General features: G+C 46.3%; 1 protein-coding gene across 1 annotated transcript in view; it reads left to right on the top strand.

Annotated features, from left to right (window-relative positions):
• Positions 1 to 762: 762 nt before the first annotated feature.
• Positions 763 to 26,658, top strand: part of LOC122920361 (cadherin-1-like) — a 48,188-nt gene continuing 22,292 nt past the window's right edge. The window contains 2 exon segments of the mRNA XM_044269798.1: positions 763 to 1,312; positions 1,894 to 2,002. Of these exon segments, the coding sequence (XP_044125733.1) occupies positions 1,247 to 1,312; positions 1,894 to 2,002 (175 nt within the window). The 5' untranslated portion in view covers positions 763 to 1,246.

Here is a 26,658-nt window from a genome sequence, read left to right as displayed (position 1 = left end):
CTACAGTTATTAAGAGGCACATGTCACTTAAAGGGGTTCTCCGGGAATGATTTAAGATGTTATAATGGCCTAGAATACAAGCAGGACTGGGTGCCTCTAGTTGCAGAGCTGCCTAGGGGGTGCGGGGTTGGGGCTCTGCCACTTCAGGCTGGTCAGCCATGATGGCATATCATAGGCAGGATCACATCGCTCCGACAGCCCTGCCAGTGGGTGGTAAACAGTCCTGCTCACATTCTAGGAAATCATTCCCGAACTGTGCCAGTTAAAGGGGTTCTCCGGACTACAATTATTGATGACCTACCCCCAGAATAGGTTATCAGTATCCGATTTCTGCGGATCTGACACCCGACACCCCCACGGATCAGCTGTATGGAGTTGGGTGCAGACGGCGCCATACACTATGTAGTGGCCGTTCCTGGGTACTGCAGCTAGGCTCCCATACAGGTGAATAGCTCCAGAGGTTTAGTACGCCGGTGCCAAAAATTACTTTGGGGGAAATTTATCGAAAAACTGACTTAGTTGCCCATAGCAGCGCAGTGGTCTGGGTTTACGCCATATTTTTCGTAGCAACTGCGCTTGGTATTGCCATCCCCTTTAAGAGGCATTAGATGGGCGCTCCGCGTAGGTTTTCCTTACTTCTATACCTCGGCCAGGACTGAATGGCTTTTTGCCCCCCCCTCCAAACAATTAAAGTATAAATGAGCCATCCAGACAACAGAATAAATAATGAATGGTCGGGACGGCGGTGTGAGTGCGTCCGAAAATGTAACGTGAGGATAAGCGGCGCGTGTCAGGCTTGTGTACAAATAGCTGTCCTGTCATCAGAAACCTTCCTCAGTTGCAGTCATTATTTCTCGGACACTCCCTGCTTTTACCACTAATGGAGAAGTCAGAGAAGTGAGATGAGGAGGCTCCACAGACGCTGTCCCTGCTGCCGACACCAGCTTCCCTGCAGATGATGACTACTACTCCCACCATAGCTGATGCCTCCTCCTCCTTGGATGTGACTAAGCGGTCGTCACTGGCACTTTGTTGCACCCTGTCCCTAATACAAACCGGTGAAGTCACCACCCACTGATTACTCTACCTGGCCGCCCCCAGGTGACCGCACCTGAAGAAGCCCTGCCCAGCCCAGGAGAGCAGTCAGTAATCCCAGAGCGAAGGCTTATTGTACGCAGGACTCTGCAGGGGACACCTTACTCTCTGAGGACATCCAAGACTACTTTTTGGAACTCCGTCTCAGCTGATGTCCCCGATGGGGATGAACAGAAGGAGCAACCGTGGACTTGTGCTCCTCTGCGTTCTCCTGCAGGTCAGTGCTGTCTCTGTTGTCACTTACAATTCACTGTTCACTACCCGTCTGTGACCGTTGACCACAGAGGAGGGGGGGGTCTGCCTGGTCTGCTCGAATATTTTATGGTGAATGTTGGTTATTTAGCTAACAGCTATTTCGGTGACCCCCCTCCTATACACATCCTTGGTGGGCTTAGCGGAGTGTGTCCTAAATGGGCAAAGGCGAGAAAGCCGCTGCCAGCTGTGATGGCCGACACTTCTCTAACGTGTTTTCTAGTACTTTATATCTTCCGTATAGTCAACTCCAAGTATATACCTTCTACAGCTCACTTGTCCAGGTCCATATAGATATACTATATAGAGTCAATACATGCGTGGACCCATAGACTGACATAGCATAGACAGACAGTGCCCCTCCACCCAACCAGTGCCACCAGGAGACCCCAACATGAGCTGAAATGTATCGTCAGGCATCTACATGTTAGTTTTCCACCCTCCTCCTGTTATATGGCACATATATATATATATATATATATATATATATATATATAACATTCAATATAAGTTCTGCATTGCAAACCAATTTATTCTCTGTGGCAGATCGCTGGAGGATTGGCAGAATGGGATCTTTGTATTTTTGGATTCAGGGAAGAAAATTATCACTTCACCGTGCCCAAGTCCTTGGAAGCAGGAACCGTAGTGGGCCAAGGTAAGAACTTCCTTCGAGTGGTTGAATGTCATACCATACTGAAAAGCCGGTCTCATACGCTCCATTGGTTTGTGACCCACCTTATCTATGGCTGAGAACCTCAGTAGACCAGGTTGTGGCTCTGAAGGACCACAAGCTACCAATGAAAACAAATGTTCTCCATGAGCACCCAGGCATGGTTCAGTTTTCCTGGCTGGAAGGATTAGTGTGGGTGAAGCAGGTTGGTTACCAAACCCTTTAAAAGTAGGATCAGTTTGGACCATGCTATGACCCCACCACATGGTTTTAGTCACTTCATAGTGTGTATTAGTATCAGGTAGAGCCTGTTATCTCCCTGGTCAGATAGTTGGGAGGTCTCTGGAGCCTCTTGAGATAATTACTGTCCTTAGAAAACAAAGACAGTGTTTAGGTTTCTTCTGCTATGTATGTTATCTGGGAATTAGCCTTCTCTTTTCACCTCTGTCCAGCTAAAGAAGTCTTAAATGCCCCCAAGTATCCAATTCATTGGCCGAATTCCTCAGTTCTTGGCAGTAGTGAATATTCAGGAGGAGATAGAACCTGAGATATGACTAGTGGTTTACATTTGGCCCAGGTCAACCGTTTTGGATTACCCATTCTTCTTCAGATATGTATGAGGAAGAGGTATAGGGCACTAGTGTGGGCTCTTGTTTCTGTGCCAATACTCCATGCCACCACCACCACCACCACCCAAGCACGTCCACAACACCCAACCCTACTGTAAAATGGCATATTCAGCGAGCATTCCCCAGATATGGCCACTGCCTCCTTCCTACTTTGAGTCCAAACTTGACATGCCACCAGACGGTGTTAGGAGCCCGGTTGGTAGTTTAACTACTTTTCCTCAACCACCGGTTTGGTTGGGAATTGCCCCATCGATCAACAATCATGGATCAACAATTTCAGACAACTCTAGGTTAACGTTTCTACATAATTGGATCAGGTCACTAGCCAACAGATATTTAGGGAAAGAAAGCATGTGTTTGGGGTAATAAGATGGGTTTACCCATGGGTTTAAGCTGGTTTTTGTAGTGTACCATGGGTAGCTTCTATGTCCATGGGGGTGCTGACTGAATGACTGATCTATGAGTCTGTAGACTTTCCTCTAATTTTAGGCTCTTTGGAGCAGTATTGGTTGACATTGCTTGCAGTTGGGTGTGCCTTTTTGTTCGATGCACGTCTGTCCTCAGGCTTGGGTAGGCCTAGCATTTAGTTTTGCTGGTTCCTTAAAAGAACATTGTCTTAGCTTCCTAGCTTCATCCTACCTTGTACCTGGGAGGAGCCGTGCAACTGAGCATAATTATATAATTAGGACCTTGATGAGACAGTGTTCGGCTGTAAAAAGCCTCATCACGTGATGAACATGTATAATTCACACAGTCGTCTTGTACCTTGTGTCCGTTTCTATTTCCATCGTTAATGGCTGCAGGAACTGATGTATGGAGCACTCCCGCCCTTTATGGTTGTATTTAACCTGTGTTTTCTCCTCTCTAGGGGAGAGGATGGGTGGCCAGATTATACATACTTTGAGGATCAGTTTCTTCTAAGGGAAGGGATAAAACTGCCTCATGCCTTGGTGTTATCATATCTCAATATGAAATGATTGCTCATTGGCCACCTAAGCCTATTAGTAAATGTTCAGTGCTGAAGTTTAAGGAGCGCACACTAGGCACATGCCCTCAGGCCTCCTCCACATTTGAGACATAAGGGGCCTTCACCATCTGCCCGCTCTGTTCCGTCCATACCTTAACAGACTGGCCTAAATGGTGATACCCTACCCACGAGGGCTTATAATCTACAAGGGAAAGTGGAAGGAGACCCTAAGAGAGGGTAGAAGCTGCTCTAATGGTTGGGTAGTGGCAGCAGGGTTATTGTAGATTGTAGGCCTTCCAGAAGATCTAGTTTTTGAAAGTGGGGAGTGTCACGCTTCGGTGTGGGAGGGAAACACCACACCGAGCATAGGAAGGAAGGGGGGGGGGGGCAGGGAATCAGGCCTGAAAACTAGGGAAGGAAGATGGACACCTACTAGTGAAAACCCTAACCAAAATCCTGACTGACTACCAGTATGAACAGACCCCAAAGGTAGGTGAGTTCATACGCAGGAATACCTAGAGTCCTATAAAGCCCTATAGGACCCTGGTACTAATGGCAGGGACGAGACTACCTGTTCCTCCAAAAGGAAGGACGGACAGGAGTCTCCTTCAGGCCTAATACGAACAATAGGGAAACGCAACACACAGAACCCAAACAAAATACAAAAGGGAAAGGAAAGACTTAACTTCAAAGGAGCAATACAAGCACCAGGAACTCAGCCGAGATCCAACCACAATCTATCCAAAGGTCCAAACAGAAGCTATAAACCGCACAGCATTGTGGGAGAAACAACAATAAAAAGAGAAGGTTAAATGACCATAATAGCCACACCTGGGGAAAAAAGGTGTGGCAGGCACCAGAAACAACACAGATGTCATTTGATCCAAACGTAAAACATGTCAGATCAAACCACGTGTTGCCAGTCTCACCGATCTCCTGCCACCTGTCACGGGAGCGTCCGTGACAGGGAGAGTCTGATGTGCTGGGGTAGCAATTTACAGAGTATGTGGCTGGTATGGAAATTTATTTGGAGATGATTGTGTGAGGGGCAGACAGAAAGACAGCAAAGAAGGAGGTCTTGGGAGGATGAGACATACGTGTGGGAAGTATCTAGAGGTTAGGTCAGATGAGGGGAGAGGACGTGGACAGTCTTGTATGTTTGTATTTCAAATTAAATTCAGCGGTCAGAGTGAAGCCAGGGGATGGATTGGCACAGGAGAGAAGAGAAACGGGGGTAGAGGTGGATTAACCGGGCAGTGGAGTTGAGGATGGCTTGGAGGAGCGCAAGAGTGTTAGATGGTGGAGAATGTTGCAGTAGTCCAGGTGGGAGATGATGAGGGCACATACTAGCATTTTAGTTGACTTTTAGTTGAGGAAGGACTGGTGCAAGAGAGGTAGTTTGAGGCCAGAGGAGGTGATGAGGGCATAGATGTGTACTTTGAAGGATATGTAATCCCAAGGCCGTGGACTTGTGAGACTGAAGAAAATGTGAATCCATTAACTGTGGTTGCTAGCTCAGGTGGTGGGGTGGAAAGACGATGAAGTCATTACTATGGATTGTACATACACTACTCACATCTTGGACCCTTCAACTCTCAGGAGAACTGTCCAGTTGAGAAAGGGTAGTGGCTACCTCATTTTGAAGTTTAAGGGTTACTCTATGCCTGCCAACTTCAGCAGCACTGACCGACCCTATAATGTGTATGATTTGTTTGGTTAATGTTCCTTCCGCCAAAAGTAAAGGGGAAACTCAACGTGCCAGATGCTCTGTGCTCAATGGAGATAATCCACTACCTCTTTACCTACTCATAACACATACAGGCTCAGACTAACCGAGCATGCATGTGTATGGGGTGGGGGTACGAGCTACCTGCTGAAAGTGTATGGCCAGCTATCTCCATAAACTTTAGAGGAGGGGGCCACATATGTTCAAGTTGCAAAAGTGGGTCAAGTGGTCGAGGAGATGACGACTCCACCAAGTCTCAGGGGCCTCCACCAACCTTAGTCCTGCCCTGTAAAGGGCCTGTGGATTTTGTCATGTGTTTTGCCACCTGCCCAACCGGTCTATAGACTTCCTAAAGAACCAGGTGCTGGTCTGGGGTTCCTTGTGCCCATCAGAGGAAAGGATTCTCTGGGCCCAACCCCTATTTTATTAAATTTCTCCTGGCCCTTTGGGGCCCACTATGATATAAGATCCCGGGCCCACCGTAGAATCCTCTGATACTCTGGTGGGTCAGTCTGACACTGAAAGAACTTATTATAAACATGTCTGTACAATCCAGTTCCCGTGCCAGGTGTGTCAGGGGCCAATGGGTTACGGAGCCCCCACGGTCTACCCCACCTTTCCATGGAAAACAAAATGATGCATATCCCAGCAAACATATTCATTTCAGTTTCTGTTCTGGTAATCCTCTCGACATGGCGGCCTGTCCCTCCACACCTTGTACTTCTCTCGGTGTACACAGTGACTTGTTATCACAGGCCCGCCGCGGTGACGGGCGTGTAATGTGGGCCGTGCTGGAACAATCAGAGAAAACCTGTTGGGTGACATTCTGCTTTTCCTGGGTGTCTGGGAATTGGGAGCCTGGCCCTGGTGAGGGCTAAGGACAAAAAATAATATTACAGAATCATTAGCGCATTATCATCTCACTACATACAGAACACGTTTATAGCATGCAAATTACTAAACATTTATCCGACTCTGGGAAAGCTGGATGACAACCCATAGGGCCAACATGGTACCTGCTGTGCCTTCAAGGGTTGTACCTAACAATTCTGGATGGCTGAGCTGAATTTGTACGAAACATGGGTTGATAATCTCTGTGGATGCAAGACTGTACATAAGGTGGGCACACAAATGAGGGTAAATTTGGCTGAGCGCCCCCGATTTCAGCAGGACGGGATGTCTGACTAGTGTGGGGCTCCCGACTCTCAGGCATGTTGAATTTCAGCCCCCAGTCCTGTTGCTTACGAGCAGGAAATGCCATCTTTTGTGGCAGCAGCTTCCTTCCCATTCAGAATACACGCATACTCGGCCGAGAGTGCATGTGCATGAGGGATTTGGAAAGAATAGCTGTTGGGAATGTGAGTATCAAAGCTATTGAAGGTGTATGGGCACCTGGCCTTTATATCGCGCTTGTTTGGAGGGTCAGGTGGAGGCACAGCTTGTAAAGCCTAAAATCCCTGTGAAATCTGGAAATGGATATGTAGGATCCTATCTAGAACAAGCATGGAAGCAAATCCCCCATATCAATAGTGTTCAAATTCTCAATTTTCTGTTTAAAAACAACAAAAAAATTATAAGCAGTTGGCTGCAGACAATAAAAGGCACATAGATAGGCGAGACCTCAATGCCCATGAAATGTAAGGGAGGCAGGTCCAAAGGGAAATGCAGGGTCAGGCTCAATAATCAGGAGGGATCAGGTATTCAGCATTACATTTCTCACCTGAGACTGACCTGATTATACACGTGCATGCTCAGCCAAGCATGCATGTGTTCTGAATCCTCTGCCAGCAGCTGATCGCCCTCTGAACAAAAGGATCAGGCATGTTGAAATTCAACCTGTCCAATTGGTTTTCCCAAACATAGCCTACACCAGGATATCTTCATGGTGATAAACTAGGGGACACCAGGACATCTTCATGGTGATAAACTAGGGGACACCAGGACATCTTCATGGTGATACATTTTGGGACTCCAGGACATCTTTATAGTGATACATTTGGGGACACCAGGAGTTCTTCATGGTGATACATTTGGGGACACCAGGACATCTTCATGGTGATACATTTGGGGACACCAGGACATCTTCATGGTGATACATTTGGGGACATCAGGACATCTTCATGATGATACATTTGGGGACACCAGGACATCTTCATGGTGATACATTTGGGGACACCAGGACATCTTCATGGTGATACATTTGGGGACATCAGGACATCTTCATGATGATACATTTGGGGACACCAGGACATCTTCATGGTGATACATTTGGGGATACCAGGACATTTTCATGGTGATACATTTGGGGACACCAGGACATCTTCATGGTGATACATTTGGGGACATCAGGACATCTTCATGATGATACATTTGGGGACACCAGGACATCTTCATGGTGATACATTTTGGGACACCAGGACATCTTCATGGTGATACATTTTGGGACACCAGGACATCTTCATGGTGATACATTTTGGGACACCAGGACATCTTTATAGTGATACATTTGGGGACACCAGGAGTTCTTCATGGTGATACATTTGGGGACACCAGGACATCTTCATGATGATACATTTGGGGACACCAGGACATCTTCATAGTGATACATTTGGGGACACCAGGACTTCTTCATGGTGATACATTTGGGGACACCAGGACATCTTCATGGTGATACATTTGGGGACATCAGGACTTCTTCATAGTGATACATTTGGGGATACCAGGACATTTTCATGGTGATACATTTGGGGACACCAGGACATCTTCATGGTGATACATTTGGGGACACCAGGACATCTTCATGGTGATACATTTGGGGACACCAGGACATCTTCATGGTGATACATTTGGGGACACCAGGACATCTTCATGGTGATACATTTTAGGACACCAGGTCGCATTTGGGGAGCTAAGAATTCTATTGAGGCTAAATTTCTTTTTGGCTTTGGAACCTTTATTGAAGCTTGTAATTCTTGTAGGAACTAGAACTCTCAATGAGACAGTCTACCCCTCAGGCCATCTTGATGATGATGGTAGCTTGGCCATAACTGAGGTCAGGTCTCAGCCTGCGGGAGGATAAGCGCAGACTTGTTTAGTCAAGGTTTTTCTCCTCACTGTCTCTGTCACCTTCTGTCCTGACATCAGGGAGTTTCTTCTTCAGAAATGGCACCGTTCTTCAGTTTCTATGATCTTCGGAATCCCCTAATTTTCCATGGGAGACCTTGAGGTGGCCCATCCTTGTCTTATATAAGTCTTCAGTTTCACTTTCTATTACGGTGGCCGTGCACAATAGATGAATTTTGGCCCAATCTGACAATATTGACAGGCCTGACCAACCATCTAATGTGTGTGGAGGTGTCCTGATTTCCCCCGACAGCAGATATTTTGGGAAAGCAGGATCAGGCTGTTGACTCTCAACATGCTCAATTCTTTTGTCCTGAGACAGAGGTGTCTGCTAGAGGCTTACTCCCCTCTCTCTATCGAGAACATCTGAGCCAAGTATGCATGTGCTGTATAAAGGGGACATGAGTAATAGTTGTGGGCATAATCTGCTCGCAGCCTATCTAATATCAGCTGTAGTCTCAATCTGTTCCATTGGGCTCCCACTGGAAGAAGATTATGGATGTGAATGAAGTTCAGGGTAAATTGTGGTGGTCATCATATAACCCTATGTAGGTTGCAATCATCAGCATAGGAATGACCATGTAGTTATAAAGGGTAGGTAGGTAGCGTTCACAGCCCTAATCCCCCCAAAATAAATGTAATCTGTAAATGTTTAGTACAGTCCTAATATCAGGGTCCCAGAATCCTGGAGGGATGACCTTAGGCTTGGTCGACATAAGTCAATGTGAGATGACGAAGAGCCGTGAGTAATAGTAGTTAAATATCTCACAGCTTCATTTCACTGTGTCAATAAAGGATCACCTTTCTCCTAGTCCTGAGTTTCCTGTAACTCCAGTTACTACAGGGGCAGGGAACACGCAGGGACTTGAGAACCACCGGCAGCATCATAGTTGGTGGTGAGAAGTCACCTCCCAGCAGAGGTTGGCCGAGCAACTCGCCCTCATTTATAAATGCAACATTTGGGGCAATGTCTCCCAATGAATACGTCTTCATGGTCCCAATGCTGTTAAATGCGGGCCCTAAAAATCACCGGCCATAGACAAAGGATACCTGTGGACCTCCATTCGGTGGCCACCAACCTAATCTCCCCCATAACATGTGGCAAGAAACTGAATAAAACTAAGTTGTTGAGCCTTCTCTTACCAATATCCGCAGGGATGGCCAACCTGCGGCTCTCCAGCTGCTGTAAAACTACAACTCCCACCATGCCCTGCTGTAGGCTGATAGCTGAAGGCAGTCTGGGCATGCTGGGAGTTGTAGTTTTGCAACAGCTGGAGAGCCTCAGGTTGGCTATCCCTGTGTTAGGGTGTAGCTGTACCCACAAAATAGACATGTCTGGTTTAGTAACTACTTGCATTCCCCATGTAATAGCAATTCTGGAGCATCTACTACTAAGACTCTGTTATGCCTTTCCTTTATTATTCCTACTAAAAGTCTATGAATGAACTGCCAGGCGTAAGCAGTAAAGGTCCAGCTGGGTGTTACCATCTGGGGGGGGGGGTCTCACTGTCAATCAGTGCTGCCAGTGTCAAACTGTGCAGGGACACAAGCCTAATTGGTAATAACTAGCTGGACTTTCATTGCAATTTATTCATAAACTTCTAGCAGGAATAATAGCGGGATGATACAGTATAGAGCCATAAGAATAGATGCTCCAGAATGGTTATTACACAGGGGATGGGCAGCGGGCCACCAATATTATTAGTGAATTGGAGAGGTACCCAGGTGTAGGAATGGCCGAGTGGTATAAGGTGGCCTAAAATGTCCCTTCTAGTGTGTGTCACGGTGCTCCTACCTGGATATGGTTGGCTCCGAAGCAGACAAATAGGGGTGAATAGTTGAGGAATTTAAAGAATAATTGAGTCCAGACCTTGTGATGAAGTTGAATAGCAGCTTTACTTTGATAAACATTCATCAGACACAATCTTCAAACTTTGTCTTGGTCCCAGCAGGCTTTGGCATTAAAACTCAGGCAGGCAAACTCAACTCTGCTACATCTGTTGCAGTCTGGCTCTGCTGTGCTGACAGACTTGCTATATAACTTAGCTTCTTCTTTATGCTGAAGCTTCTCTCTTTGTAGTCTGTCTCCTAATTGTGCCAGGGAACTCTCCTCCCGGCTCCTGAGGCTTCTAAGCTGCGGCCTCCACATCCAGCAGGGCTGAAGGTGCTCTGGCTTGACTTGGCCTGCACACCCTCCTTCCCCTAGCAGGGGTTAAGCTAGACTAACTAAAACCGATCCCCACCCTTCCTGCAGGAAGTGGGACTCACCCACTCCTCCACAGAGGGGGGGTGTTAGAATGGAATGGAAGGTTCCAGTCTATCTAACTGTAGCTCTGCCATATTTGCTGCCACCTGCTGGTGAACCAGGCATATTACATTTAAACATAACAGTCACAAACATTAGAACTGCACAGTGTATAGGACCTGAAATAAATACGCAAGATGACATATATTAGCATAGCACATATAGAAGCAGGGAGTAGGAGTGGTAATGCCACTCTGGGACAAGTGGTTATTAAACAGACAGGAGTGGTGTGTCCCAAGTCTGACGCTATCCAATCAGTGCTGTACAGGGATTCGCCCCCTCCAGCTGGTAACACCCAGTTGGACCTTCATTGCAGACGGCTGTCAATTCATCCAGAACTTCTAGCATGAATAATAAAGGAATGGCGCATAGGAATAGATGCTCCAAAATTATTACACGGGTCCTCTTTAAAGGGCCACTACCCAACATTTGACACTTTAGGCAGCATCACACCATGTTTATACTGTATATATGTGGAAGGTCTCAAAGCTAGATGTTTCCTGCATAAAGCAGTGGCCATGGGGCAGGCAATGCTATAGCGAGTGGAGTGGCTGATAACAGGGAGCAGTAGACTACATGTAGGGAAGGGATCTTCTGATATTTGTGTTTTTAGTGTTACATTGTTTCGGACGCGGTAATCGGATTCTGTTTCCCTGAGACAAAAAGAAAACATCAATTATCAGGATTATTGTTGACGGCGTCCCGGGGGGATTCCTGCAGCTCCACGAATTCCTGAGACTCCTGCCCAGAACACAGCTTGTCCCCACTTGTCGTCACCCTGCTCCCAGGATAAATAGCTTCCGGTACATTGATGGCCTCCATAGAGAATTTGCCTAATACGATGCAGATAACGATAATCTGTGTAATTCTGGGAGCAAAACAATTGTCTCAAATCTGCAAAGTTTCATTTCTCGCTCTGATGGACCAGGCCACCCGTGCATTACGTGGTCACCCGGCATGTAATACCGTATTACGTCATTTCATGTGTTCTGCATTCATGTTTCCATTAGATTTAAAGTATCAGCCGTTACCTTGGAAACTGACAGCAGGTTAAACCCCTTCCGCTGTCAGACATGTGACCGGAGCTCTATGTGTGACTCCCACAATGCTCTCTGGCAACAGGCAGCGGTGTTATGTGATTCTTGGCCCCCTATTTACAATACTGGGGTCCTTCATGGGCACCGAGACCAGCTGCAACTGGGAAGGAAGCAGGAGATGTTTAGAGGCTAAAGGAGCGGGTATGTTGGGGGAAAGAAGTGCTGCAGCTGCTGAATTTCAACTTTTATTCTCAGGGAAGAGAAGATGACACCCCAGTTGTTTGTTAGTTGCCTTCTCCCCTCTACCCATTCAGAACACCTGCATGCTTGGCCGGGCTGAGCATGCATGTGTATGAGAGTCAGGAGGGATTCAGGCGACAGCTATAGAAATGTCCAAGGGCCGTCCGATCTTTTTGTTCTCAGGGAAGAGAAGCTGCCAGGGTGTCTGATAGCTGCTTACTCCCCTCTCCCCATTCAGAACACCTGCATGCTTGGCCGGGCTGAGCATACATGTGTATGAGAGTCAGGAGGGATTCAGGCGACAGCTATAGAAATGTCCAAAGACCGTCCGATCTTTTTGTTCTCAGGGAAGAGAAGCTGCTTGATGTGTCTGATAGCTGCTTACTCCCCTCTCCCCATTCAGAACACCTGCATGCTTGGCCGGGCTGAGCATACATGTGTATGAGAGTCAGGAGGGATTCAGACGACAGCTATGGAAATGTCCAAGGGCCGTCCGATCTTTTTGTTCTCAGGGAAGAGAAGCTGCTTGATGTGTCTGATAGCTGCTTACTCCCCTCTCCCCATTCAGAACACCTGCATGCTTGGCCGAGCTGAGCATACATGTGTATGGGAGTCAGGAGGGATTCAGACGACAGCTATGGAAATGTCCTAGGACTGGGAAGCTGTCAGCACAAATCAGTTTTACTTTCTGAAAAGATACTGTTAGGGTTCACTTCTCTTTTTCTCATGACTTGTTAGAAATTTCCTGATTTTTGGGTGAAGAATGTATTTGTAATTGACACGATAAGAGCTTCACTCTGATTGGCTGTTGCAGATAACACCCAGTTTTCAGGAAGTGGAAGCAGAAACACTTTCTTCTGAACCTGTTTTCGGTCCCATTTTCTGCTGTTTATTATGACTTTTATATCTTTAAAGCAATCGTCATTTTGTCATTTTGTTCACACACAAAAAAACCATAATTTTTTCTAAATGCTTGGAAAGATTGCAGTCACGGGCTGTTATAAAAACAGAAAGAAGAGAAGGACATGTGAATAACTGACGGACAGAAGTGATACGAGCGCAGCTAGAAAGTGGAAGGGAACGTTTTTCCTGCTATTTTTATAAAAAAAATTACCCTAATTGAAAAGCATCAAATAAAAATCGAATAGGGTTATGATGCTGCAATGGACCTCAAGAATGTTTACATTTTCTTATTTTGTTTGTATACATTTTATTTTTTAGATTTCTATAACATTTTTTTTTTTTTTACTTTATTAATCAAGTCCGTATGATCCCATTCAATAAGGCTGGGGTTGCATGGCGATCTTCGGCTCGTCAGGTGTTGTGTGACCAAGGACCACAGTGCAGCAGTTCACCAATAGAAATGATTGGGGTCACAGACCGACTAGCATGTTTTCTGCGACTGCGATCCCGGAATAAAAAAAATAAAATCTATCAGGGATGGCGCCCAAGATTGCTGTGTGTCCCAGCCTTAGGCTTCATGCACACTACCGTTGCCGACGGTGGCCCGTATTGCGGTCCACAATATGCGGGCACCGGCCGTGTGCTCACTGCATCATGGATCCAGACTTATTTAACTTGGATAGGTCCGCAATCTGGAGCTGTGGTGCGGAACTTGTTCTATTTTTTTGCGGTGCATTGAATGGGCCTGATCCGGCACAGCAGCCGCAAGGGTTCCCAATGCACGGAACAGGCGTTACTCTCCTGCCCCCAGTACCTGATAGCATGTGAAGACTGGAGGATAGTCCACAGTTACAGAACTACAACTCCCATAATGCCCTGACAGCCACAGGTTGGGATTTTTGTTGACAGATCTTGAAAATACCAATGGGGTCTGCTAAAAGGTACCCCAAAGGAGGCAAACGGGGGGTCGATAATAGGTTGGAATTATACACATTTTAAGGGGTTGTCCAAGACCTAAAAAAATTGCATGGCTGGGCATGGTATGAGAAAGATATCAGGTCATCCCGGTTCCTGCGGTGCTGCTCCTGTCCCTGCCGATTCTGGTTCCAACTCATGATGAGTTGTCTACATGCATGTCATAGCTGTCCACCAATCAGTGACCACAGTGGTGGCATGCGCAGGCACAGCAGACGTCACCTCTTTGGCCATTGGTTGCATGTAGATGGCATGTCACGCTTCCAGCTCTGGCAAGAACCAGAAGTGGTGGGGGTAGTAGCTGTACCACAGGAACCAGGACAACCTGTCACGCTTCGGTGTGGGAGGGAAACACCACACCGAGCATAGGAAGGAAGGGGGAAACAGGGAATCAGGCCTTAGAACTAGGGAAGGAAGATGGACACCTCCTACTAAAAACCCTAACCAAAATCCTGACTGACTACCAATATGAACAGACCCAAAAGGTAGGTGAGTTCATACGCAGGAATACCTAGAGTCCTATCTAGCCCTATAGGACCCTGGTGCTAATGGCAGGGATGAGACTACCCGTTCCTCCAAAAGGAAGGACGAACAGGAGTCTACTTCAGGCCTAATACAACAATAAGGAAATGCAACACACAGAACCCAAACAAAATACAAAAGGTAAAGGAAAGACTTAACTTCAAAGAGGATATGGAAGCACCAGGAACTCAGCCGAGATCCAACTACAAACAATCCACAGGCACAGAAGCTATAGACCGCACAGCATAGTGGGAGAAGCAACTATAAATAAGGAAGGTTAAATGACCACATAAACAACACCTGAGGCAAGAGGTGAGGCCATTACCTGAAACAACACAGACGCCTATTGATCCACAAGAAAAACCTGTCAGATCAAACCACATGTTGCCAGTCTCACAGATCTCCTGCCACTCACTGTCACCGGGACGTCCATATGTCTCGATACGTCCATGACACAACCTTGTTCAATTCTTACACCATGCCTGGCCATCCGCAATTTTTTTCAGGTCTCAGACAACCCCTTTAACCTCTGGTGAGAACCTTCATGAGGATCTGGTCTTCCTCATTGCTGCACTGTTAATGGTATGGGGGCAACATGACCTCTGTTGAGGGTAGCCAGGAGTGAGGTGATGTCAAGCAGCTCCTGAAAGCAGCCTAATTTTTAATTGCTATGTACGCCACTCCACGTTTTTGGAGGCTGAGGATGATGACGGTGACTGGAGCAGTAATACCAATAAGACTCGTACTGCAATGGGACCGACGTTCCCTTGGTGGGACAATTAGATTCAACTCGTCCTCAGCAGCGCATGGCGGTAGCATTTAGTCCGCACACACTGTACTCAGTGCAAACCTCTGGAGGAACCTGATGCAACTTTAACTTCTGCCCGTCCTTCAGACTAGATGGCCTCCAAAAAGAACACAATCTTTGACTGTACAAATGATGTATTGAAATGCGTTGGCAAGACCATGCAAAATGACTGGCAACTGATGCATTTGCATGATCTGATCATTTTAGGATATGGTTTAGAAGTAAGGTGGGCGGGTGCAAGGAATTCTTGGCTGATTCAGACAGTAGAAATGTAGGATGATGTGCTGATTAGATAGCCAGAGGGTTAATGTGAGGTTGGAGGGCCATCAGATTTCCCTGCTGGTGTGGGCTCCGTTATGGGCACCCCCTTCCTCCGGCAGTATGAATCTATCTGTATGTACAGATAAGTATAGGTGCAGTAGACAATTTAAAGCAATAGCCCATAAGGAAGTCTTGTCTATCTGACGTTGCACAATGACAAAATGCAGTTCTGCCCCCGAGGCATTGGGAGGGGTATTGTGCTGGCCAAGCCCATGGGTTATAATGGCAAGAACACAGCTCCAGCCAAGTTGCCCCCACTTCAAAGAGGCCGCTCCTATGTTAATGAGGTAATTGCCGTGTCAGCAGGATGCTGCTAGTGTCTGTGGCAGATTCCAATGATTACACAGTCCGCACATTGTTCTGTATGACCACTGATAGGAGAGACTGATGTAGGATCAAAAGGAACGCTGTGACATCGGGGGTCATATCATTAGGACAGTCTGTGCACAATGTAAGGAAGAAAGCTGCCAAGAGTACCACCACATAGGGGACGTAAAAAGCTGCCAAGAGTACCACCACATAGGGGACGTAAAAAGCTGCCAAGAGTACCACCACACAGGGGACGTAAAAAGCTGCCAAGAGTACCACCACATAGGGGACGTAAAAAGCTGCCAAGAGTACCACCACATAGGGGATGTAAAAAGCTGCCAAGAGTACCACCACATAGAGGACGTAAAAAGCTGCCAAGAGTACCACCACATAGGGGACGTAAAAAGCTGCCAAGAGTACCACCACATAGGGGACGTAAAAAGCTGCCAAGAGTACCACCACATAGGGGACGTAAAAAGCTGCCAAGAGTACCACCACATAGGGGACGTAAAAAGCTGCCAAGAGTACCACCACATAGGGGACGTAAAAAGCTGCCAAGAGTACCACCACATAGGGGACGTAAAAAGCTGCCAAGAGTACCACCACATAGAGGACGTAAAAAGCTGCCAAGAGTACCACCACATAGAGAACGTAAAAAGCTGCCAAGAGTACCACCACATAGGGGACGTAAAAAGCTACCAAGAGTACCACCACATAGGGGACGTAAAAAGCTGCCAAGAGTACCACCACATAGGGGACGTTAAAAGCTGCCAAGAGTACCACCACATAGGGGACATAAAAAGCTGCCAAGAGTACCACCACATAGGGGACATAAAAAAGCTGCCAAGAGTACCACCACATAGGGGACGTAAAAAGCTACCAAGAGTACCACCACATAGGGGACGTAAAAAGCTGCCAAGAGTACCACCACACAGGGGACGTAAAAAGCTGCCAAGAGTACCACCACATAGAGGACGTAAAAAGCTGCCAAGAGTACCACCACACAGGGGACGTAAAAAGCTGCCAAGAGTACCACCACACAGGGGACGTAAAAAGCTGCCAAGAGTACCACCACATAGGAGACGTAAAAAGCTGCCAAGAGTACCACCACATAGGGGACGTAAAAAGCTGCCAAGAGTACCACCACATAGGGGACGTAAAAAGCTGCCAAGAGTACCACCACATAGGGGACGTAAAAAGCTGCCAAGAGTACCACCACATAGAGGACGTAAAAAGCTGCCAAGAGTACCACCACATAGGGGGCGTAAAAAGCTGCCAAGATCCGGCATTCAGGCAAGTGTTCAGTTTTTTGAGCCGGAGATAAAACTGTAGCATGCTGCCGTATTATCTCCATCCTGAACAGTTAAAAAGACTGAACTGAAGACGTCCTGATACATCCTGAACGGATCGCTCTCCATTCAGAATGCATGGGGATAAAACTGATCAGTTCTTTTACAGTATTGAGCCCCTAGGACGGAACTCTATGCCGGAAAAGAAAAACGCTAGTGTAAAAGTACCCTTAGGCCCCTTTTTACACGGGCGAGAATTCCGCGCGGGTGCAATGTGTGAAGTGAATGCATTGCACCCGCACTGAATCCGGACCCATTCACTCCAATGAGGCTGTGCACATGAGCGGTGATTTTCACGCATCACTTGTGTGTTGCGTGAAAATGGCAGCATGCTCTATATTCTGCGTTTTTCACGCAACGCAGGCCCCATAGAAATGAATGGGGATGCGTGAAAATTGCAAGCATCCGGAAGCAAGTGCGGATGCGGTGCTATTTTCACGCATGGTTGCTAGGAGATGATAGGGATGAAAGCAACCCCGGACCCCATTATAGTGTATTCCCTGTATTATTTTCCCTTATAACATGGTTATAAGGGAAAATAATAGCATTCTGAATACATTATCTTACCTGTTCCAATTGATCGCGCAGCCGGCATCCTCTTCTTGCTTCTTCTTTTAGGACCTGCAAAAGGACCTTTAGTGACGTAATCACCAGGTGGTGAGCGCGGTGACGTCAAGCTCAATGAAGATAGAAATCTTCGATTACATCATCAAAGGTCCTTTTTGCAGATCCTGAAAGAAGAAGACGATGCCGGCTGCGCGATCAATTGGAACAGGTAAGATAATTTTTTTCGTTTTTTAACCCCTCAATCCTCATTTTACTATGCATTCTGTATTTAGAATGCTATTATTTTCCCTTATAACCATGTTATAAGGGAAAATAATAAAATCTACAGAGCACCGATCCCAAAGCCGAACTTCAGTGAAGAAGTCCTGGTCCGGGTCTGTCAGTTTTTTATCACGCGCGTGCAAAACGCATTGCACCCGCGCGATAAAAACTGACTGCAATTGCGTACCTACTCGCACGATTTTCCCGCGGCGCACCAGCGTCCTATCTGACACTCACACGCGACGCCCGTGTGAAAGAGGCCTTAGAGTACCACCACAGGGGACGTAAAAAGCTGCTAAGAATACCACCAAAGGGGGCATAAAAAGCTGGTAAGTGTACCACCACAGGGGGGCGTTATAAGCTGCGCATGTGCCATAGATTAAAAATCCGCACCAGGATTCTTCGTAATTTCCCCCTGGATTTTTTCTACAGTGTGTAGATGACAACCAGAGCTTATAGGATCCTATAGGGCCCCATTACCCGGCACAGCGTGGCAGGGAGCGGTGTTTTCCACCAGCGGTTGCAGAGGGTTTATACAATGTGGACTTTACCCTCCTGTCTCTCTAGGCAGAGAAGGTCATGGCTGCCCCCTCCTGCCAGCGCATGCGCTCCCTGTAGCCTCAGTGAGGCCTTCATTAATCATTAACCTCCGACTAGTTGACTCCCTGATAAGTCTGCTTTCAGAGTCATTTCTCAGGGCTGCAGGGAGCAGATATATGGTTTTAACCCATTAGTGTCATTTAACATGTTTTACTTATTGCATTACTGCTTGTATACGTGTCAAAGATGATTAGAAGAATGATCAGCTCGGGGGCCGACTGTGGACTGACCCCTCATTAACACCTCCCTGTCTGCGTCACTTGAATTCCAGTAAAATTCTGCACCCCTCTTTTGCGTAAAGTGTCCTAGGAACTGTGTAATGCTTAATTTCACCTGGGGGGGCGCTGCATGGAAATTGATGGAGGACAGGAGTCAGGAGAGGTCCTCTATAAGTGTTCAATTTCCATGTTTTAGGAACTCTATGTTGTACTATTCCTCTACTATTCCTGCTAGAAGTTTATGAATGAATTGCAATAAAGGTGCAGCTGGGTGTTACCAGCTGAGGGTGTGTCCCTGCACAGCCATGATTTAATAGTGTTTTGGCAATTACTTGCATTCCCCATGTAATAACAATTCTGGAGCATCTATTCTTATAACTCTGTGTTGTGCCGTTTCTCTATTATTCCCACTAGAAGTTAAGAACGCATTATTAGCAGTGTGCCATAAAGGTCCAGCTGGGTTTTCCCTGTTGGGGGGATGGGGTGTCCCTGCCAAGTCTGACACTATCCAATCAGTTCTGCCAGTGCCAGACTGAACTGTGCAGGGACACACACCCCAACTGGTAACACCCAGCTGGACCTTCATTGCAATTCATCCATAACCTTCTACCAGGAATAATAGAAGAATGGTACAACATAGAGCCGTAAAAATAGATGCTCCAGAATAGTTTTTACACTAGGATGCAAGTAGTTGCCAAAACAGACATGTTAGGAGAGGGGACTGGTCATCTTTAAAGGCACCATCTGATACTATTAAATCAGGGCTGCCAGTGTCTCACTGTGCAGGGACAACGCCCTCAGCTGGTAACACCCAGCTGGACCTTTATTGCAATTCATAGATAAACTTGTAGCAGGAATAGTAGAGGAATGGTACAACATAGAGCCATAAGAATAGATTCTCCAGTATTGTCATGACACGGAGGATGCAAGTAGTTTCCAAAACAGACATGTCAGGATAGGGGGCGTGTCCTCTTTAAAAGGCACTTTAAAAATAATTTAAAAAATATACCGTATGTGAAATCTATAATAGATGCAAGGTTTTAATTACATTTCAAATTAATTTAATTAAACTCCTCTAATTAGATATTGATCCCACCTATGGGTGAGGCTCAGATTATCACCCTGGCTACTATGTATGCAGATCCTTATCTTAGAGCGAGTTGCTGCTTTGTGTTATCAGCCGCCGAGGAGACGCTGACTTCACTTGAATGGGAGCTTCTCCCTGCAGAGCCACGTGGTTATCTCATTTCTGCTAAGCATTCATACACATACATACTAATGGCTGCCATTTAGGACACGCCCACTAGAAATTTAGGGTCAGTGATCCTTTAAGTTTCCGAATTGAAAGTAGACGCGATAGATCAGTGGATTTGAATGCATTTTTGTATCTGACAATATCAATCAGTTGCCACCAGTAATGGCGCTTTTGAGAAATACATATTACAGGTCGTTATTGGAATCAATACATTACCGGTGCGTGCACTTAAGGCCTCCTGCACACAAACGTTTTTTTACACGGTCCGCAAAAACGGGGTCCGTAGGTCCGTGATCCGTGACCGTTTTTCCGTCCGTGGGTCTTCCTTGATTTTTGGAGGATCCACGGACATGAAAAAAAAGTCATTTTGGTGTCCGCCTGGCCGTGCGGAGCCAAACGGATCCGTCCTGAATTACAATGCAAGTCAATGGGGACGGATCCGTTTGATGTTGACACAATATGGTGCCATTTCAAACGGATCCGTCCCCATTGACTTTCAATGTAAAGTCTGGAGTTCTGTTATACCATCGGATTGGAGTTTTCTCCAATCCGATGGTATATTTTAACTTGTAGCGTCCCCATCACCATGGGAACGCCTCTATGTTAGAATATACTGTCGGATATGAGCTACATCGTGAAACTCATTTCCGACAGTATATTCTAACACAGAGGCGTTCCCATGGTGATGGAGACGCTTCAGGTTAGAATATACAAAAAAACTGTGTACATGACTGCCCCCTGCTGCCTGGCAGGTGCTGCCAGGCAGCAGGGGGCAGACCCCCCCTCCCTGTTTTTAACTCATTGGTGGCCAGTGGGCCCCCCCTCCCCTATTGTTAACTCGTTGGTGGCCAGTGTGCGCACCCCCCTCCCTCCCTCTATTGTAATAATAGCATTGGGGCCAGTGTGCGCGCCCCCCCCCCCCCCCTCCCTCCCTCTATTGTAATAATAGCATTGGGGCCAGTGTGCGCGCCCCCCCAACCCCCCCCCCTCCCTCCCTCTATTGTAATAATAGCATTGGGGCCAGTGTGCCCCCCCCCCCCCCCTCCCCGATCATCGGTGGCAGCGGAGTAGAAGATTCATACTTACCTGGCTGCTGGCTGCTGCGATCTCTGTGTCCGGCCGGGAGCTCCTCCTACTGGTAAGTGACAGGTCTGTGCGGCGCATTGCTGTCACTTACCAGTAGGAGGAGCTCCCGGCCGGACGCAGACATCGCAGCAGCCAGCAGCCAGGTAAGTATGAAAATCTTCTACTCCGCTGCCACCGATGATCGGGGGGGGGGGGGGGGGGGGGGGGGGGGGGTTGGGGGGTGCGCACACTGGCCCCAATGTATTAAAACAATAGAGGGAGGGAGGGGGGGGGGGGGTTGGGGGCGCGCGCACACTGGCCCCAATGTATTAAAACAATAGAGGGAGGGAGGGAGGGGGGTGCGCACACTGGCCACCAACGAGTTAACAACAGGGGAGGGGGGGGCCGCACAATGATATTCAAACTGGGGAGGGGGGGGGGGGGGGTCTGCCCCCTGCTGCCTGGCAGCCCTGATCTCTTACAGGGGGATATGATAGTACAATTAACCCCTTCAGGTGCCGCACTATCATATCCCCCTGTAAGAGATCGGGTGCTGCCAGGCAGCAGGGGGCAGTCTTGTACACAGTTTGTAGTGTATTCTAACTAGAAGCGTCCCATCACCATGGGAACGCTTCTGTGTTAGAATATACTGTCGGATCTGAGTTTTCACGAAGTGAAAACTCAGCTCTGAAAAAGCTTTTATGCAGACGGATCTTCGGATCCGTCTGTATGAAACTAACCTACGGCCACGGATCACGGACACGGATGCCAATCTTGTGTGCATCCGTGTTCTTTCACGGACCCATTGACTTGAATGGGCCCGTGAACCGTTGGCCGTGAAAAAAATAGGACAGGTCATATTTTTTTCACGGCCAGGAAACACGGCTCACGGATGCGGCTGCCAAACGGTGCATTTTCCGATTTTTCCACGGACCCATTGAAAGTCAATGGGTCCGTGAAAAAAAACGGAAAACGGCACAACGGCCACGGATGCACACAACGTTCGTGTGCAGGAGGCCTAAGAGAAATGTCCTACAAAACGTATATATACTTATGGAAAAGGAGGAAAGAAAAGCATTGTCGTAGTCAGCAGATGTAGGATCTTTATGAAATCTTGTTACTTTTTAAAATTATTTTAATATGTTTATTATAATAAGTGCAAAAAACATATATTGCTCTCTGGAAACCATCAGCAAGCAGGGAGATTACTTACTTGCAGATCAATGTGAACATCCAAGTAGTACTTACAATTTTATATTGACCAGGTAATGTAAGTACTTAAAGGGGTATTTTCATCTGGACAGGATATGCCTTAACTGTCCAATAGGTGTGGGTCGACACCTGCACCTATCTCAAGAATGGAGCCTAGTCTCGCAGCCACTAAGTAGGTGGTCGCCCATTTGTGGCTCTCTGTAGGAGTTCCAAAAATAGCCAAGCATACTTACCCCCATAGATGTGAATGAAAAAAGCCACCAGATGAGACCCCATTCTCAGGGGTTGGGACTCAAAATATATATATATATATATATATATATATATATAACATCTATGAAAATCTGCTTGCTGATGGTTTCTGCTAGCAGAAACATCTGGTTATTCCCATCTGGACAAGACATGCCATAGATTTCAGATAGGTGTGTGTCTCACTTCTGTTCAGACCTGCACCTATCTCAAGAATGGAGCCCAGTCTCGCAGCCCCAAGGTAGGTGATCACCCATGTGCGGCTCTCTCCATTCACATCTATAGGAGTTCTGAAAATTGCCAAGCACACTTACTCCCATAGATGTGAATGGAGAAAACCGCGCATCCGCAGCCACCTCTGCATTCACGACGGTCGCGATACGAGACCCCATTCTCAAGTTCTGCGACCCGCACCTATCAGACATTTACAGCATATTCTGTTTAACATAGATGTAAAGCAGGGATGTCAAACTCGTGGCCCTCCAGCTGTTGCAAAACTACAACTCCCATCATGCCTGGGCATACTACAGCTATCAGGGAATGATGGGAGTTGTAGTTTTGCAACATCTGGAGGGCCATGAGTTTGACATCCATGATGTAAAGAATACCAGATCTGTCAATAGCTGCATGCTGACGGTTTCCACTAGCAGAAACATCTGTACAAACTCAAACCAACAAAAAAAGGTAATCATTCTAGACTAGGTTTACATCAAATTATGCCCATCTGGATGAATTTGTCCACCTGGTGGTCTGTATATTGCCCACCAATTTAACTCTTCATGGACCGTACTTCTGCCTCATGTGAATGCACACAGTTTGGCGCCACACTGTAATCCTCGGCGTTGCCCCTAGTGTCTCATGGGTAGCAATTAATTATGGAATATAACATATGTAGGGGGTGTTAAGGCTCCCTGAGGATGACTCCTGCCCCCGACGATCGCTCAGCTCCCGTGAAGAGGCCATGTTGATCCAGCTGACGCATCAGTATATACAAGCTCTGTGATATATGCAAACTTCCTCTATTGTATAGCTTCAAAGCACCGCCATCGCTATACATTAGGCTGAGTCAATGTGGACCATAAATATTTAATAGCCACCTTAGTGTGTGGGAGGGAAAAGAAGCGGCCTCCCAGCAAAACTGCTAAACTGGTAATGGCACAATGCACACCAGTCCGCCAATTCCAAGTACCGTAGGTGCAAAGGCTTAAAGGGGCATCGCAATCTCAGACATTTAAATATTGGGTCATCCCTTTTAATAATTGTTAGCGTACTGGTGCTTTGTGGAGGAAAGACAAGTGGGGGAGAGGTATGGATTTATCAAACTGGTGTGAGGGAAAACTGGCATAGTTGCTCTTAGCAACCAATCCTATTCCACCTTTCATTTTCCAAAGAAGCTCTGAAAAATGAAAGGTGAAATCTGATTGGTTGCTATGGGCAACTAAGCCAGTTTTCCTTTACACCAGTTTTGATCAATCCACCCCAAGGCCTGTTCAGGTTTTTTAGTCTCTGAGTGTGAATAAGGGGATTCAGTTTCATTCACTGACAGCAAACAAAGACCTAGAAAATGAGGGCCTTATTTATCAAAACTGGCCACAGCAGCCAATCAGAGCACAGCTCTCATTTCTCCAGAGCAGGTAATGCAATGAAAGCTGAGCTGTGATTGGTTCCTGTGAGCAACAAGGCCCGGTCTTGATAAATGATCCAAATTTGCCCCAAATAATTATAGATCTACACAGATTAGACAGTTTTCTCTGAATAAGGGTATTCAGTTTCAAACAGAGACCGAAAAAACAATTAAGTGCCTCATTTATCAAAACTGGGCCTTGTTGCCCACAGCAACCAATCAGAGCACAGCTCTCATTTCTCCAGAGCAGGTAATGGAATGAAAGCTGAGCTCTAATAGGTCGTTATGGGCAACAAGGCCCAGTTTTGATAAATGAGTAAAAAAAAATTTTTTTAAATATAGATTTGGCGCTATGCCAGACATATAAGAGACTTTTTTTCTGTCTACTTCATGACAGACACATCTTACAGCTCTTTTGAAACACACTCTTTTCAAAACCATCTGGAAAGATATAAAAAGTGTGTAAAACAAATGATAAATTTAGCGCATGCCATGTACTCCGTTTTTGTGGCACAGTTCGCTATGGCAGTGTAAGGGCTTAATGGCGTCTCCCTCTCACGCCTCTTCTTATCAGTCAGATACTAGGGTTTCAGTCCAGGGGAGGAGGTAATGAAATTCCTGATGAGTTGTCTCTCCCCCCCACCTTACCTTGGGCTTGCGGTGATTCAGACCTGGACGTGTTACAGGCGATGATGTCATCATTTCACCTGAACCGGTTATGGAGAACTTTGAAAAAAAACGACTACACAAACATCCTGAGACTGAAACGCAGCAGTTTCATCCGAAGGCCCCGGGGACAGCCATATAAGGACAGGGAATGTGACAGGTGTGGTCGGCCATTCCTCCAGCAAATGTAAAGAGACATGACAGGGAAATTAAAGATATTCCTGGCTCAGCCGCCATTACCTGCCCTAAACCTCCCCCGAAATGATCAGAGTAGTTTATTTGGACTCTCTATTGAGCCATTTGGCCATAGCCATATAATATATAAACAGCGTACAGCACTATTATGTGGGTTATGTGCGGCACTACCATGTACTGTATGGCGCTGTTATGTAGACACTGTATGGCATTTGGGTACTATATGGCGCTGTTATGTAGACACTGTATGACATGTGAGTACTGTATGGTACTGATGTGTAGACATTGTATGACATGTGGGTACTATATGGCGCTGATATGTAGACACTGTATGACATGTGAGTACTGTATGGTACTGATATGTAGACACTGTATGACATGTGGGTACTATATGGTACTGATATGTAGACACTGTATGACATGTGAGTACTGTATGGTACTGATATATAAACATTGTATGACATGTGAGTACTGTATGGTACTGATATGTAGATATTGTATGACACTATTATGTCGGTATTGTATGGCAATGTTACGTAGACACAGTATGACATTATGTTGGTACTGTATGACACTATTATGTAGGTACAGTAGGGCACTGTTATGTAGAGACTATATGGCACTGTTATGTGGGATTGTATAGCCCTGTTATGCAGACAATGAATGCCATTATGTGGATACTGTATGGCACTATTATTTTGCACTGTATAGTACTGTTATATAGACACTGTATGATACTATTTAGTACTGGTACTGTATGGCACTGTTATATGGATACTGTATGATATTATGTGGGTACTGTATGGCACTGTTATGTAGACACAGTAAGACAATATTATGGGGGTACTATAGGGAACTGTTATATGTGCACTGTCTGTCACTATTATTTGGATACCATATGGTATCATTATGTAGGCATTCTATGATGCTGTTATTTGGAAACAATGTACGGTATATAAGCATGTCAGCAGCACAGCATCCAGATTGCCATACTGAAGATAGTGCTGATGCAAAGACCTCCACGATCAATGTGGCACTGTATGGCTGTATTATCTATGCACGCTATGGCCCTTTTATTTGGCCTTTATTATAGCGATATTTTAAAGCTCTATCATTAGCAATTCTCGTATATAAATACATTTTTGTTTTGATGCTTTTTCCTTCTTATTTGTAACTCTTGTATGTAAATGGCCCTTTGGATCAGCCTGTAATTAGAGCGGTAATTAGCGCGGTGACATCCTGAATATTCATACTGTCTCTGGGTGTGCCGCCATGTAGTCCATTATCAGTTTCTGCTGGTTTCTATCTGTTTTTATTGCTTGGTTTGTGTATCAGTGTGTGGGGAAGGGGTGACCAGTCCTGTAGACGGAGGTGGTAGTCTGCTCCGGGAAGAAGAGGGTTTGCATATTTGCATAGGGTCTGTTTTATACAGGATGTCTGCAACCCAAACCCAATGTGCGATAAGGTTTTTTCACCTATAATAAGGAAATGTTCAGATTTTATAGGCTCGGTGAT

Source organism: Bufo gargarizans, chromosome 10, assembly GCF_014858855.1.
Source record: "Bufo gargarizans isolate SCDJY-AF-19 chromosome 10, ASM1485885v1, whole genome shotgun sequence".
In the NCBI taxonomy this organism is placed as follows: domain Eukaryota; kingdom Metazoa; phylum Chordata; class Amphibia; order Anura; family Bufonidae; genus Bufo; species Bufo gargarizans.
The sequence above is the reverse complement of the archived record's forward strand: the minus strand, read 5'-3'. Positions and strand labels throughout refer to the sequence as shown.